Raw genomic sequence first — 13,101 nt, 5'->3', positions numbered from 1 at the left:
AGTACTCAGATAATTAATAGTACAAATTCGGGAGGGGTACAAACTGGACTCTGATGGAATATAAGCATCTATTTAAAGATCTACTTATTTGACCATGCCAATGAAGTGTAAAGTTAACAACCCTTGTGGTTGGTTAATATATTGATATGGATGCTTGACCCACAGGCCAAGGACTGGATCATAAAGAAAGCCAGTGAAAGCTTTAATTTGCAGACTACATTAAATCCATACAGGTATGGTATCCGTTATCCAGAAATCCATTATCCAGAAAGCTTAGAGTTACAGAAAGGCTATCTCCTATATACTTCATTTTATCCTTATAATCCAAATTCTTCTTATTATTTCCTTTTTCTCTGCAATAATAAAACAGTAGCTTGTACTTGATTCCAACTAAGATATAATTAATCCTTATTGGAAGCAGAACCATATTATTGGGATTATTTAATGTTTACATGATTTTCTAGTAGATTTACAGCCAAATTACAGAAAGATCCATTATCTGGAAACCCCCATGTCCTGAGTATTCTGGATAACAGATCTCATATCTGTATAGTAAAAAATACTTGGCTGTGCCTAGGTAACTGAAGGATCCTGGCAATTTTGCATTTTATTTCACTCTGCGTTAATAAAAAGGGAGGAATACTGGTGATTGAGTTCCGATAGCAGAAAATCTGTCTACCTTACTGTATTGTCACTTCCAATGCATGTTGTTCTAAGGATATAATGCTTTTATTAAAATAATTAGATATCAGCAACAGAGACTATGACACAGTACTAGGAACCGAAATAAAAAGAAAATGTTTTTCTTTTATCAAATCTAAAGTTTTATACTAACCAAAATGTAAATTTTTAGTTTTATATTTTTTCAGATGAATACTTCAATACCATACGTTTTGGCAGGGCTGCTCTTGCCATGAGACAGGGTGAGAACCTTGCTTTGGGCGGCAGTGATCGGCCAGTTACCAGGACTGGCACAAAAAGCCTCCTTTGGTAACCGTAAGACATGAATTTCCATTTTTTAAGCACCAATTGCAGTAGCAATTATGCCCCCCTCACCCGCTTCAATGCTACAGTTCTAAGCTTATTTGGCAGCAGACCCAGAATTGCTGCTGTGAGTTGGTCAAACCCTTGTACAAACCTGAAAAAAGGGGGCTCAACAATTCCTAGTACAATAAACACTTGCAAAATAGTAGTCACCTATAAACTGGTGCTCTGAGACCCACATTTGTCTCAGTCTCAGATCACACAACTCAGAACCATGTGTACGAATATTAAATTGACTGCCCAACTTATAAAGATGCATAACAAAATCATGGGAGCAAATTCCCTAAGATTCGTAGTTGCGCCAGGCGTAACTTCGCCGCACTTCGCCACACTTCACCAGGCGTAGTTTCGCCAGCGCTTCGCAAATTCACTAAAATCCGAAGTTGCGCTCAGGGGTAGCGTAAGGTTGCGAAGTTGCGCTAGCATTGATTCGCTAAGTGAAGCAAAGTTACGCTAGCGAAGGCTAATTTGCATACGGCGCCAAATTCAAATTTCAATGGAGGAATACGTATCAGCACTACAAATGCCTAGAAAACCTTTAAAACATCAAATAAAATTTTTATTTTGCCCTACACATGTGCCCACTGTATAGTTAAGTTGCCATGAGTCAGGAAATGTAGGGGGGAAGGAGGGGAGCCCCAAAATTTTTTTGATCTTTTTCAGCCTATCACCCATAATGTAGAAAACACGCCAGCGTTTTTTGGGACTTAGAAAAAATTTTGACTTTTTTTGAAGCAATCCCTATCTACTCTATTGCGCTTCGCCTGGTCTGAGGTGGCGAAGGAAGTCTAGCGTAAAATGTAGCGTTCAGTACACTGCGCGCGTAGTTACGTCCGTATCGAAACTTCGCCAGGCGTAAGGGTACGAAGTTACACTAGCGAATCTACGCCAGCGTTCGTTAGTGAATATGCGCAGTAACGAAAATGCCAAACGCTAGCGAAGTATCGCTAGCGTTCGGCGCTTCGGCGCTTAGTGAATTTGCCCCATGGTGTTTAAGAGGGACAACTCTTCCTCAGGAAAGTTGAGTGTATTTCAGAGAGAGAGAGAGGATGGGACGGGCAAACTTGTATGGCTGGGTGTGTCAAAAAAATAAATAAAAATTTTTGGCAAACGAAACGGGTCAAATTTGACCAATCGTACTAAGGCTTTAAACATGTAAGAAAAACTAGGGGGCACATTAACTTAGGGTCTAATATCGAGGGTTAATTAACCCTCGATATTGGACCGTTGAAGTTAAATCCTTCGACTTCGAATATCGAAGTCGAAGGATTTAGCGCTATTCGTTAGATCGAAGGAATAATTGTTCGATTAAATTGATTAAAATCCTTCGAATCAAACGATTCAAAGGATTTTAATCCATCGATCGAACAATTTTCCGATCAGAAATTGGCTAGAAAGCCTATGGGGACGAAGTCGTAGTCGTAGGTTGAAGTACCCAATTCGATGGTCGAAGTAGCCAAAAAAATACTTCGAAATTCGAAGTATTTTTTATTCTATTCCTTCACTCGAACTAAGTAAATGTGCCCCTAGATGTAGCAGACCGTTATTAGAGCATTTCACACTCATATTTACTTGGTTGAGTTAAAGGACACGCAATGAGCTTTTTTTATCTAGTTGGGGTGATTATAAAATCTTTCTTGCCCTGATACCACATAATCATCCACCCTTACAGTTCCATAAGATGTAGAGGAAATGTTTGTATCCTTCTGGGTTTTGTAGCACTTTATTATTTCATCCCTTTCAAAACCTTTTTTTATAACTCACCACTGTTTATATAGGTTGTTACTCTCAAGGACTACAGTGGAACCTTAAGAGCGATGGATTGTTTTAATACTGTATTAAAACTGTCATTATAAATAATAGCTAAGAATATTTTAATAATGTAGCTGGTGCAATGTATGTTATCAAAATCACCCATTATTATTTGTATGGTCAAATTAAGCTAATATTTTATACAAAATAACTGAATTTTGTAGTCTTTTTTTAAAAAAAATCAAGGGCTATTTTGAAGATTGGGAAAATGATTCAAGGTTCCAAGTTATTCAGATTTCTTCCAACTTTGCCTATCATTCCAATTAGACCAAAAATATAAGCGAAATATGTTTGCTTGCTGGAATTTGCTAATCATATTACTTCTAAAGGGAGGGTGAGGAGCTCATGTTTGGAAGGAGTTCCTGTTTGAATAAGTCACCCTTCACACCCAGTGACAATTTTTGAAATGCCGCTGCAAATATGGGATGTCAATGACATTTTGTAACTTTGACCACATTATGTTACTTCTTTGTCAACTTAATTTATTTTTGACATGGCAGGAGACTTATGGCATTATTTACTAAAACTCAACTTTTTCCAGTTTTTTAAATAAAAACAAACTCGACCTAACTCCCATAAATGAATTTAGCTTATTTATAAAGAAATCAGTTAGAAAATGTTGGGTCAGGAAAAAAACTTGAAAAAATTGTTGAATTGTTGATAATTTGAATTGCAGAACTTTTTCAAACTGTCGCGCAACAAACTTGAATTTGTTGACCTTGTTGCCCAAAACTCTTAATTATTCACGTTTTCGAGCAAAAACCAGCATAAAACACCCAAAAATCGTGAAGGCAACAAACATCTTCAAATGGTTAAATGGATCTCTGCCATTGACTTTTACATGATTTTGACAGGTTTTAGCTGGAGTATTTTTGGATTTGAATTGTTAGCAGCTTCGGTGTATAATAAATCTCATTTTTAGAGTGCAAAAAAAAACCAAATTTTTCGAGAGCTGCTAAAATTTGAATCTGAAAATACTCCAGCTAAAACCTGTCAAAGTCATATAAAAGTCAATGGCAGATGTGCCCTTTTAGAATTTTTTTGCCTTAGTTTTTTTGCCTTCATGATGTTTAAGGGTTTTTGGAGCTGTTTGATGTTTGATGCCCTTGCTGTCTATCTTGAACTCACAGAATGAGTTGTTTGCAACAATTAAATTAAGTCACCTCCTTAATTAATTCCCCCCCACAAAAAAAAAATATATATATATATATATATTTTAAAGCGTTTGCTAAAAAATTATTTTGGCAAAAAATGATTTTTTTTCTCAAAATCTTACAATTCTTTAAATTGTATTTTCTAATTTCATGGATGTCCTGTGGAAACAAGTTCTTTGTTATGCAGTGATGTCAAAATGTGGTAGGTGCCAGCGCGAACTACTGTATTTTACTATTTTTGTAGCAAAATACAAAAATAGACATTATTTACTTTGTTATTTATAGCTGGTAAAAGTTGGTAAGTTTTGATGCAGGCACTTAATATGGGCCAAAGAAATCAATTTGGCTAACATAAAAAAAAAAGCTTTTTCACGCACAAAAATCACATTCTAAGAGGTGAATATTAAGTTATAGAAATGTCTTTGTATGGTATATAGTTCTTGTAATGATACCTCTGCATTCAGTATATTTGCTTCCAAAAATCCTAGTGGCACCAGCTTCAAAAGTACCTTTGCTATAATTGCAGAAGCAATTACAAAACAAAGAACATGACCTTGTAAGCATTGTATTTAATTGCAACCTTTACCAAGGTATAGTATTACTATATTGCTAAATCTCATAAACGGAAGTATTAACAGTTTTTTTTAGAACATTGAGGTATTTTAATGTCTCATTCATGTTAGGAAGCACACAACATCCCAAAGCTGTTGACATACTGTCAGATGCAATGAATTGAAAGTCAGGTAAAATTCAACTCCGAATAACAAAATCAGAATAAATGAAGCAAGACAAAACAAAAACATGGAGAGACAGAACTTATACGACGGTGAAACAGATGAATAAAATGAAAGGGAGAAGCTTTGTTTCTTTTACTATTATAGAAACCGAATACGATTTGTGACTTTCTCTCACCAAAGATAAACTGATTCATTTATTTATAAGTAGATTGCGCGATTATAGTGGCTTATTTTCCATTCTTATATATATAGTTTTCTACGTGCATTCATCATTAATGAGTGTTACCTCTTGGCCCATTTCCATGCTACAAAGTTTCATTGACTGAGCTTTGGCATCAACCATAACATTAAACATGGTGCATATTGATTGTGGTACTCGGAAGTCTGTCGATCGGCTGGTTTTCTGCAGCTTGACTTCAAATGCAATTCTAGTTCTGTAGAATAAAAAATTAAAATCGGGTTATTAAATAAGAGTTATCCCATCAATGCTAAAACAAAGACTGATCTTTCCCAGTTTATGCTTGAGGATCACAATTAAATCAGAAACATGTAAAATTGAATGATACAACCATCATTTCTGCCTAAAGAAGGAGGAATGGTTATAATGTTGCTCTTATGTTCAACAAAAGAGAGCCTAATTATGAGACATTTACCTAGGTTATTATTTTTAAAACAAATGAATAGCCGCAACGAACACAACCACCGATTCACTTATTATACTTTTAATATAAACAGAATTACGTGCCAGTTTGTATTATACTGAAAATTTCCAGTCTGTAATTAAAGTTCATTGATGAAGGTGGTACCTATATTGTGCTTTCATTATTCTGGGCACATCTAAGCATTAAAGAGCAGCTGGTGGTTTCTGTTGCCTGCAGTGCACTAATTGCCTCAATGAAGCCTCCATCTGCTCCCTATGACTTCAAAGAAAATTCAGGGTGCAAATGGAATCGATCGGGTGCTAAAACTGGGTTTTTAGCTAAGGCATGTGGTGTTGGCAAAAGGAAGCAGCAGATAGGGTAGATGTGTCCAAAACAATTGCCACTGTGGGAAGTCACTGATTACATGGAAGCTGGTTGTTAAACCAGAATTTGGCATATGGGTTCCCATGATCTTTACTGTATACGGCTAATTCTCTTTGAGAGTAAATCTCTGCCAATTCTGGCATTTTGCTATGACACTACTTTATAGGCACGACCACCTTTAATCCGTTTCTGTAAATAGCAAGAACAGTGTGACATCTAGGAAGATTGTTTTTTGACGGTTTAAATTATTCCCTAGCAAGCAATATTAAATGTGCAAGTGTACATCATAATTTACAGTATGTGTGCGTCTGTGTTGGTATTTTTACAAAATACGTAATTCATTTGGATTTGACTTTATTGCTGAAGCAATCTCCAAATGATATATTTACAGTATATTACTATAGCCTAGCAAAATTAAAATAAAAATAAAATAAACATATTATAAAGCGCACAATTTCATTATCCACTTGTTTTTTATTATATATATATATATATATATATATATATATATATATATATATATATATATATATATATATATATATATATATATATATATACACAGTATATAAATACATATACAGATATGAGATACATATTAGAAGGTTTTTTTTGTCTATAGTAAGTAGTAATTAGACAATACCTCATACTTGATAATAATTATGCTACTATATGTCAATATTTATGGCATAAAATCTTATTGTTTAATACTTTAAGGTCCATTGCTTAAAGAACTAAACTCTAAAAATGAATGTGGCTAAAAATGTCATGTTTTTTGTATTGAACTTATTGCACGAGGCTAAAGTTTGAGCTTGTCAATAGCAGTAATGATCCAGGACTTCAAACTTGTCACAGGGCAGTGGCTTAACTAGATATTACTGGGCCCCATAGCAGATTATTTTTCAGGCCCCCAGGTTGACCAGTTTTACCAGTATTTATTGAAATTGTATATGAATTAGGACCTCATGGGGCCCCTATACCTCCTGGGCCCCCCTGCAGTCGCAGGGTCTGCTTCCTCTATAGTTACGCCCCTGTCACAGGGGGTCACCATCTTGGAAAGTGTCTGTTGAGAAGCTAAACTTAGGGGTCGTCACTAATTATCCAGCAGAAATCGAGGTTGACCTGTAATATAAGCTGATACTACGGGGCTGATTATTAAATTCTTATTAGTAAATGCTCTGATGCTAATTGCACTGGTTTCTGTGCTGCCATGTAGTAATTATGTGTATTAATTACTAATCAGCCTTATATTGTGACATTTCTATTCTATGTGTACTGTATATTGTGAGTGGGTCCCTAAGCTCAGTAAGTGACAGCAGCACAGAGCATGTGCAGTGAATCAGCAGAAAAGAAGATGGGGAGCTACTGGGGCATCTTTGGAGACATAGGGGCAAATTCACTAAGATGCGAAGTTGCGCCAGGCGCAACTTCGCCGCACTTCGCCAGGCGTAGTTTTGCCAGGGCTCCGCAAATTCACTAAAATCCGAAGTTGCGCACAGGGGTAGCGTAAGGTTGCGAAGTTGCGCTAGCGTTGATTCGCTATATAAAGCGAAGTTACGCTAGCGAAGGCTAATTTGCATACGGCGCGAAATTCAAATTTCAATGGAGGAACACATATCTGCACTACAAATGCCTAGAAACCCTTCAAATCAGCAAATAAAATTTTTATTTTGCCCTACACATGTGCCCACTGTCTAGGTAAGTTGCCATGAGTCAGGAAATGTAGGGGGGAGGAAGGGGAGCCCCAAAAATTTTTCGATCTTTTTCAGCCTATCAGCCATCATGTAGAAAACACGCCAGCGTTTTTTTGGGACTTAGAAAAAAATTGACTTTTTTTAAACAATCCCTATCTACTCTATTGCGCTTCGCCAGGTCTGAGGTGGTGAAGGAAGTCTAGCGTAAATGGTAGCGTTCAGTACACTGCGCAAGTTAGTGAATTTGCGTAGTTTCGTCGCTAGCGAAAATTTGCCTGGCGTAAGGTTGCGAAGTAACACTAGCAAAACTACGCCAGCGTTCGTTAGTGAATTTGCGCAGTAGCGAAAATGCCAAACGCTAGCGAATTAACGCTAGCGTTTGGCGCTTCGCGGCTTAGTGAATTTGCCCCATAGATCTTTACTACACACACACACAGGTATGGGACCTGTTAACGAGAATGCTCGGGGCCTGGAGCTTTCTTGATAAGGGTTATTTCCATAATTTGGATCTTCATTCCTTCAGTCTACTAAAAAAATCATTTAAACATTAAGGGGCATTTTTATCAAGGGTCGAATTTCCAATTTGAAAAACGTTGAAATTTGAATTCAAAAAGACCAACCTAGATTAAGTCAAAGTTTTTTTGGCCTTATAGGTCCGTTTTCAAACGAATAGGTCCGTATTCGGACAAATTTGAATAAGACGAATTTAAGTAGTAGCGCATTAGATCAAATTCACATCGGTATTTCCCCAAAAAAACGTTAATTTTTCAAAATCCACCAATTGACTCCAAATGGGTTCTAGGAGGTCACCCATAGGCTAAAACAGCAATTTGCCAGGTTTTAGATGGCAAATATTTGACGTTGAATTTTTAAAGAGACAGTACATGATACATTTCGATGTCTGAATTTTCTAATTTTTTTTAAAATTCAAATCGAATTTGGACTATTCCCTAGTCAAAGTACACAAAAAGAGTTTGAAATTTAATTTTTTTTTCACCTTGACCTTTGGTAAATCTGCCCCTAAGGGTTTTTTTTACTAAAACTTGACTTTTTCACACTTTATAAAAAAAATGTGACCAAACACCCAAACCCAAATCCCCTTAATTTACTAATGAAACGTCTCAAAAAAATCGGTGCAACAAAATGTCAAGACAAAATTCAGTGTATCATGCAACTTTTTTCAAATTCGAATTTATCTCAAATGTATCTAATTTTTGCCCTGAAACCTCAAATCTATGGGATTATCGAACAAAAATCAGCACAAACAGCCCAAAACTATTGAGAATCCTGAAGGTAAAAAGGGTAAAGGGACCATCTGTCCTTGACTTCTACATGATTTCAACTATTTTTAGCTTGAGCATTTTCAGATTTGAATTTTTTAGCAGCTTCAGAACATAATAAAACTTGAAAAAAAATCAAGTTTTTTTTCCCTCTAAAATGTTAGTTTTTCACCTTGAAAAACTTGACCAGATTTTGAAGTTTAATAAAAAGGTCCCTAAATAAACCCAATAGGATTGTTGTGTGTCCAATAAGAATGAATTATATCCATGTTCGGTTACAAGGTACTTTTTTTATATTATAGCATAAACACAAAAATAGTGTTCATTTTAAAGAAATACAATTCTTTTGGGGGTGGCAACTATTTTACAGATTTATTATTGAACAGTAACTATAACTGTTTTATAAGATACTATAAAATATAGTTGAACTTTTTTATATTTTCATTAGCTGAACTTTTTGACTAATTGAAATGAAAAATTTTGTTATATAATAATAATAATCAGCGAAAATCTTAGCTGTCCAACATGATTAAAGTCAACTAGTTCCAACTGGAACACAAATGCCAATAATGATCATGTGCATCTTCAAATATTCTTAACAAATCAGATTCATGATATACCTCAAGACAGAAATGAGAATCTTGTGGCAGAAAAATCCTTCTAGTGTCTACATATTTTAACATATTTAGAATTATATTAAATAATTGCGTTTTGGGGGCAGAACAAACCTCAATCTTGTTAAAGTGATAAAATCAGTTTACTGTTTATTTTTTAATAGAAATATTTTGTGTCCAATCATTCTGCTCCATAAAACAAAATATATCTTTATCAACTGAAAGCAGTATTAAAACTGAACATGCCTGTTTGTAAATGTTAAAAAAATTTAAAAAAAACATAACCTCACAGGCATTAAAAGTAAAATCATTTGTTTTTTCAGCCACTTGCAGATAAGTGACTGATTAAACAATCGTGCTTTTGGCCATTCAAACCATGGAAAGACCAATTACTAAATGTTTAAGTTAAATAGAAATGCTAGGATATATTCTGCTGTAGGGGGGGGGGTAGACTAAACCAGTCAAAGATTTTTTTTACTTAATCCTTCCACTTAGCTCAAGTGGCTTTATAAATAGGACCAGGGGCTAGATTGAACATTCTATGTAGAGATTTTTTTTTGTCCATGCCTGAAAGGCCTATTGTCATCTCATCTGTTTCACTTGGGCGTGTTTTCTTACATTGTAGACTGGGCAGCCTCAGCTACAATGGGTGTAATAACAAGTGTAGGTTCATGGACATTTTTATAATATGCTGCCCCTTTAGAAATGTTTTCTTTACTAGAATTTTTGCAGTAGTCAGTGTTATAATCAAGAACGTCTTTTTAATGAATCAGTGACAATTTGCTCAGGGAAAACCAAAAGGCAAAGGACACGTCGGCAAGCTGGCATTCCCACCGCCACACAAGGTTACCTATTCAGAAAGTTGTGGAAATACTAAATTAAAAGGTTATGAATTACCCAAATTTTTTTATTTTGCTCAGTGGGCTCACTTGCTCAAATAATTAAGACCTGTCTCCATTCATATAAAAGAAGATAGAACATTTCGTGAATAGCTTGAAGTCCTTGAGTGGATCAAGCTAAACCAGGGTACTGTTTCTGTGATTTCTTAACGCTTTTAGATACTTTCCTTCTGCTTATCCATCATTCATTGCAAGACTGAAGCTAAAAATAAATTGTTCTATGATCTTATACACAAGTACCACTGCATGGATACTAATTCTCAAGGCTGCCCAAGAACATTATTTTTGTTGTTTTTACATTATTTTATTTCAATTCAAGTAATGAAATATTTTAGGACCATATCAAGCTAATAATTACTGTAAGCTCCAAACTGAATATTATAAAGGACCCAGCATGAATAATATGAAGCAACACGATCTGATAGTAAGGCAGCTGCACCTCTGGACATCTACAAGGGGGAAAGCAGGCAGTGTGAAAACCTGCAGATATTAGCAATCATACATGCTGTAATAGGTAATGAAATCTACACTCCAAAGGAGGGAAATTAATGTACCAGCTCTGTATTCTGACACAGAGGCATAACTACAGAGGAAGCAGACCCTGAAGCTGCATGGGGGGGGGCAGAAGGTATAGGGGCCCCACTAGTCCCTACTTAATGAGCAATTTCAATATATTTATTGGTAAAATTTGACAACCTCTGGATATTTTGGTGGCCCTAAAATAAATCTGCTGTGGGGTCCATTAACATCTATTTATGCCACGCCACTGTTCTGACACCATTTATAATAAACCCTTAGTATATCTTATTGAATAAAGCAGTTTAATTACATGGTGGCTTTTCCAGTAACCCATATTTTTTATTTAGTTCTTTTTTCCAACTTTAACTTTAATTTACCTTGATGTGTGATTACTTTTTAATAATTTGGTTTTAAACCATTTTGAAACTGATTATTGTGCAGGCAATTGTGCTTAGGACAGAGGTTATTGAGGTGAAGTGCTTAGGACAGAGGTGATTAGAAGTAAGAATCCATTCTTTTCTTGTAATCATTTCTATGTACTGGATGCTGAAAATAATTTTCTCATCTGGACCTTTGAGTGGCCCAAGGTCCTTTTGGGTAATTTAATTCTTTCTATTCTACTCTACCAATGCATTTCATGTAATTACAATAAAATGTGGCTGCACCATTTGGATGTCTATAACACAGAGGGAGAAGAAAAATGACTATAAGAAATGTTTCTGAAACTGTCACAAACCTTTATTACTGCTCACTTAAAGAACAGTTTCTAGTGAAGATCAGGTTCTTGTGGGTATAGAACACAGTTATGAACATACTGTAGCATTGGACAAGACAATACTTCTGTACTTCTTAGCTTATCCACAAATGGTTCTGTTGACTGTCCCATCTAGTCACAGTTATACTGTTTTGTGTAAAGCAAAAGAATATACACATTTCGAATTCTTACCGTTTGACACATGACTCTATCATATCACTAGCCATAAGTTTAAGGCGTTGATCTAGGTGATTTCCAAATTCCTCCTCAGGCCAATGAAGATCTCGAATGAATGTTTGTAGAGCGTCCAGCTTCCAAAACAGATCTTCTGAAGTTCCTGATCCATTGCTGGCAGAATAACATCAAAAAATTGTTCTTAGTTGAGTATTCAATAACCAGCCTGACGTGGAGAGCTTTTTGTTTTAACTTAAGGTGGAAGATACCTCCTTTCATCATTCAAAACAAATGTAAAATGTCTCCAACATCAGGGGTTTATTATAAAATATATTTCCTAGTCTATCTTTCTGTCTGAGCTTATGACACAACATAAAAAGAAAATTAGACAAAACTGGATAGTTTGTATGGTAACATTTGACCTTAATTAATAATCACATTAGCACATGTAATTATTGAAATTAAGGATACAAACTGGGGATTATGATTGTTAATAACTACATTGAAGTATGGAGTCATTAAAAATCAGCTTTCATGCATTTTGTTTTAAGTTTAAGCACTTGGGTGGCAGATGTTTCCAATGTGTTTGAAACAGAATGACATGGCCACAATTCTGCCAACCAACAGGTCGAAATAATTTAAGTCTACTAGGTATAGGGTAGTGCTAACAAGTGGTAAACGAGGATATGGTTTGACTTGTGAAGAGCTGTAAAGACTAAATTGTTTTCCCACATAGCAGCTTTTACTCAAATGTCTGGGCTCAGTTGACAATTCCAGATTTTCTGAACCAAAGCAAGAGACCATGGCCTTATTAATGATAGCTTTTTCAGTTTATATGCATTAGTTACAGCTGTAGCTGACTCTTTTAGTTGCCTTCCCTTTCATGTATACTATAATTATATTTTTTGGCACGTGCAGAACATGTCTGCGTCTTTAACTTCCTTTCTGATGTTCTCTCTTTGACTTCCTCCTCGCATACCACTATTGCTAACACAGTATCTGCTCAGATGCCGAATACTCCATGCTTTGCAACTTGTACTGACATCGTCTATAGAAACAGATGAAGGTGGGTGTTTCTATTATGACAGATGTCAGCAGCATTGATTTAATGCTAGAGAGCGAAACCAGAGCTAATGCAGACAAGGCTATTTCAGGGTGACAATATCATACTTCCAACATGCCAAAGGTCCAGAGGTCCTGTTTTAACAAAGGAACAAGTTTAGGGAAAAGAGTCATATATTCACTGTAGTTAATGCTTCTGGCAAGGGAGGAAATTGTAACATTTATAATAAAATTAGCAGGAAAATGGGGTGAAAAGATAAACAATCATATACTTTGGATTTATGACGGCCAACAAGCAAATATGGGCTAGTCAGAGTTTTGGAACAGTAAACA

The 13,101-nt window shown here is 35.6% G+C and overlaps 1 protein-coding gene across 26 annotated transcripts in view; it reads right to left on the bottom strand.

The window, feature by feature from the left end:
- The window catches only part of LOC108715931 (calcium-dependent secretion activator 1-like), a 255,593-nt gene that overhangs the window by 48,947 nt on the left and 193,545 nt on the right, over positions 1-13,101 (bottom strand). For all 26 annotated transcript variants that reach the window (XM_041561820.1, XM_041561808.1, XM_041561800.1 and 23 more), the window contains 2 exons: positions 11,725-11,880; positions 5,034-5,181 (listed from right to left, as the gene is read on the bottom strand). In XM_041561820.1, the coding sequence (XP_041417754.1) occupies positions 5,034-5,181; positions 11,725-11,880 (304 nt within the window). The remainder of the gene's footprint in view (positions 1-5,033; positions 5,182-11,724; positions 11,881-13,101) is intronic.

Source organism: Xenopus laevis, chromosome 4S, assembly GCF_017654675.1.
Source record: "Xenopus laevis strain J_2021 chromosome 4S, Xenopus_laevis_v10.1, whole genome shotgun sequence".
Classification (NCBI taxonomy): Eukaryota; Metazoa; Chordata; class Amphibia; order Anura; family Pipidae; genus Xenopus; species Xenopus laevis.
The sequence above is the reverse complement of the archived record's forward strand: the minus strand, read 5'-3'. Positions and strand labels throughout refer to the sequence as shown.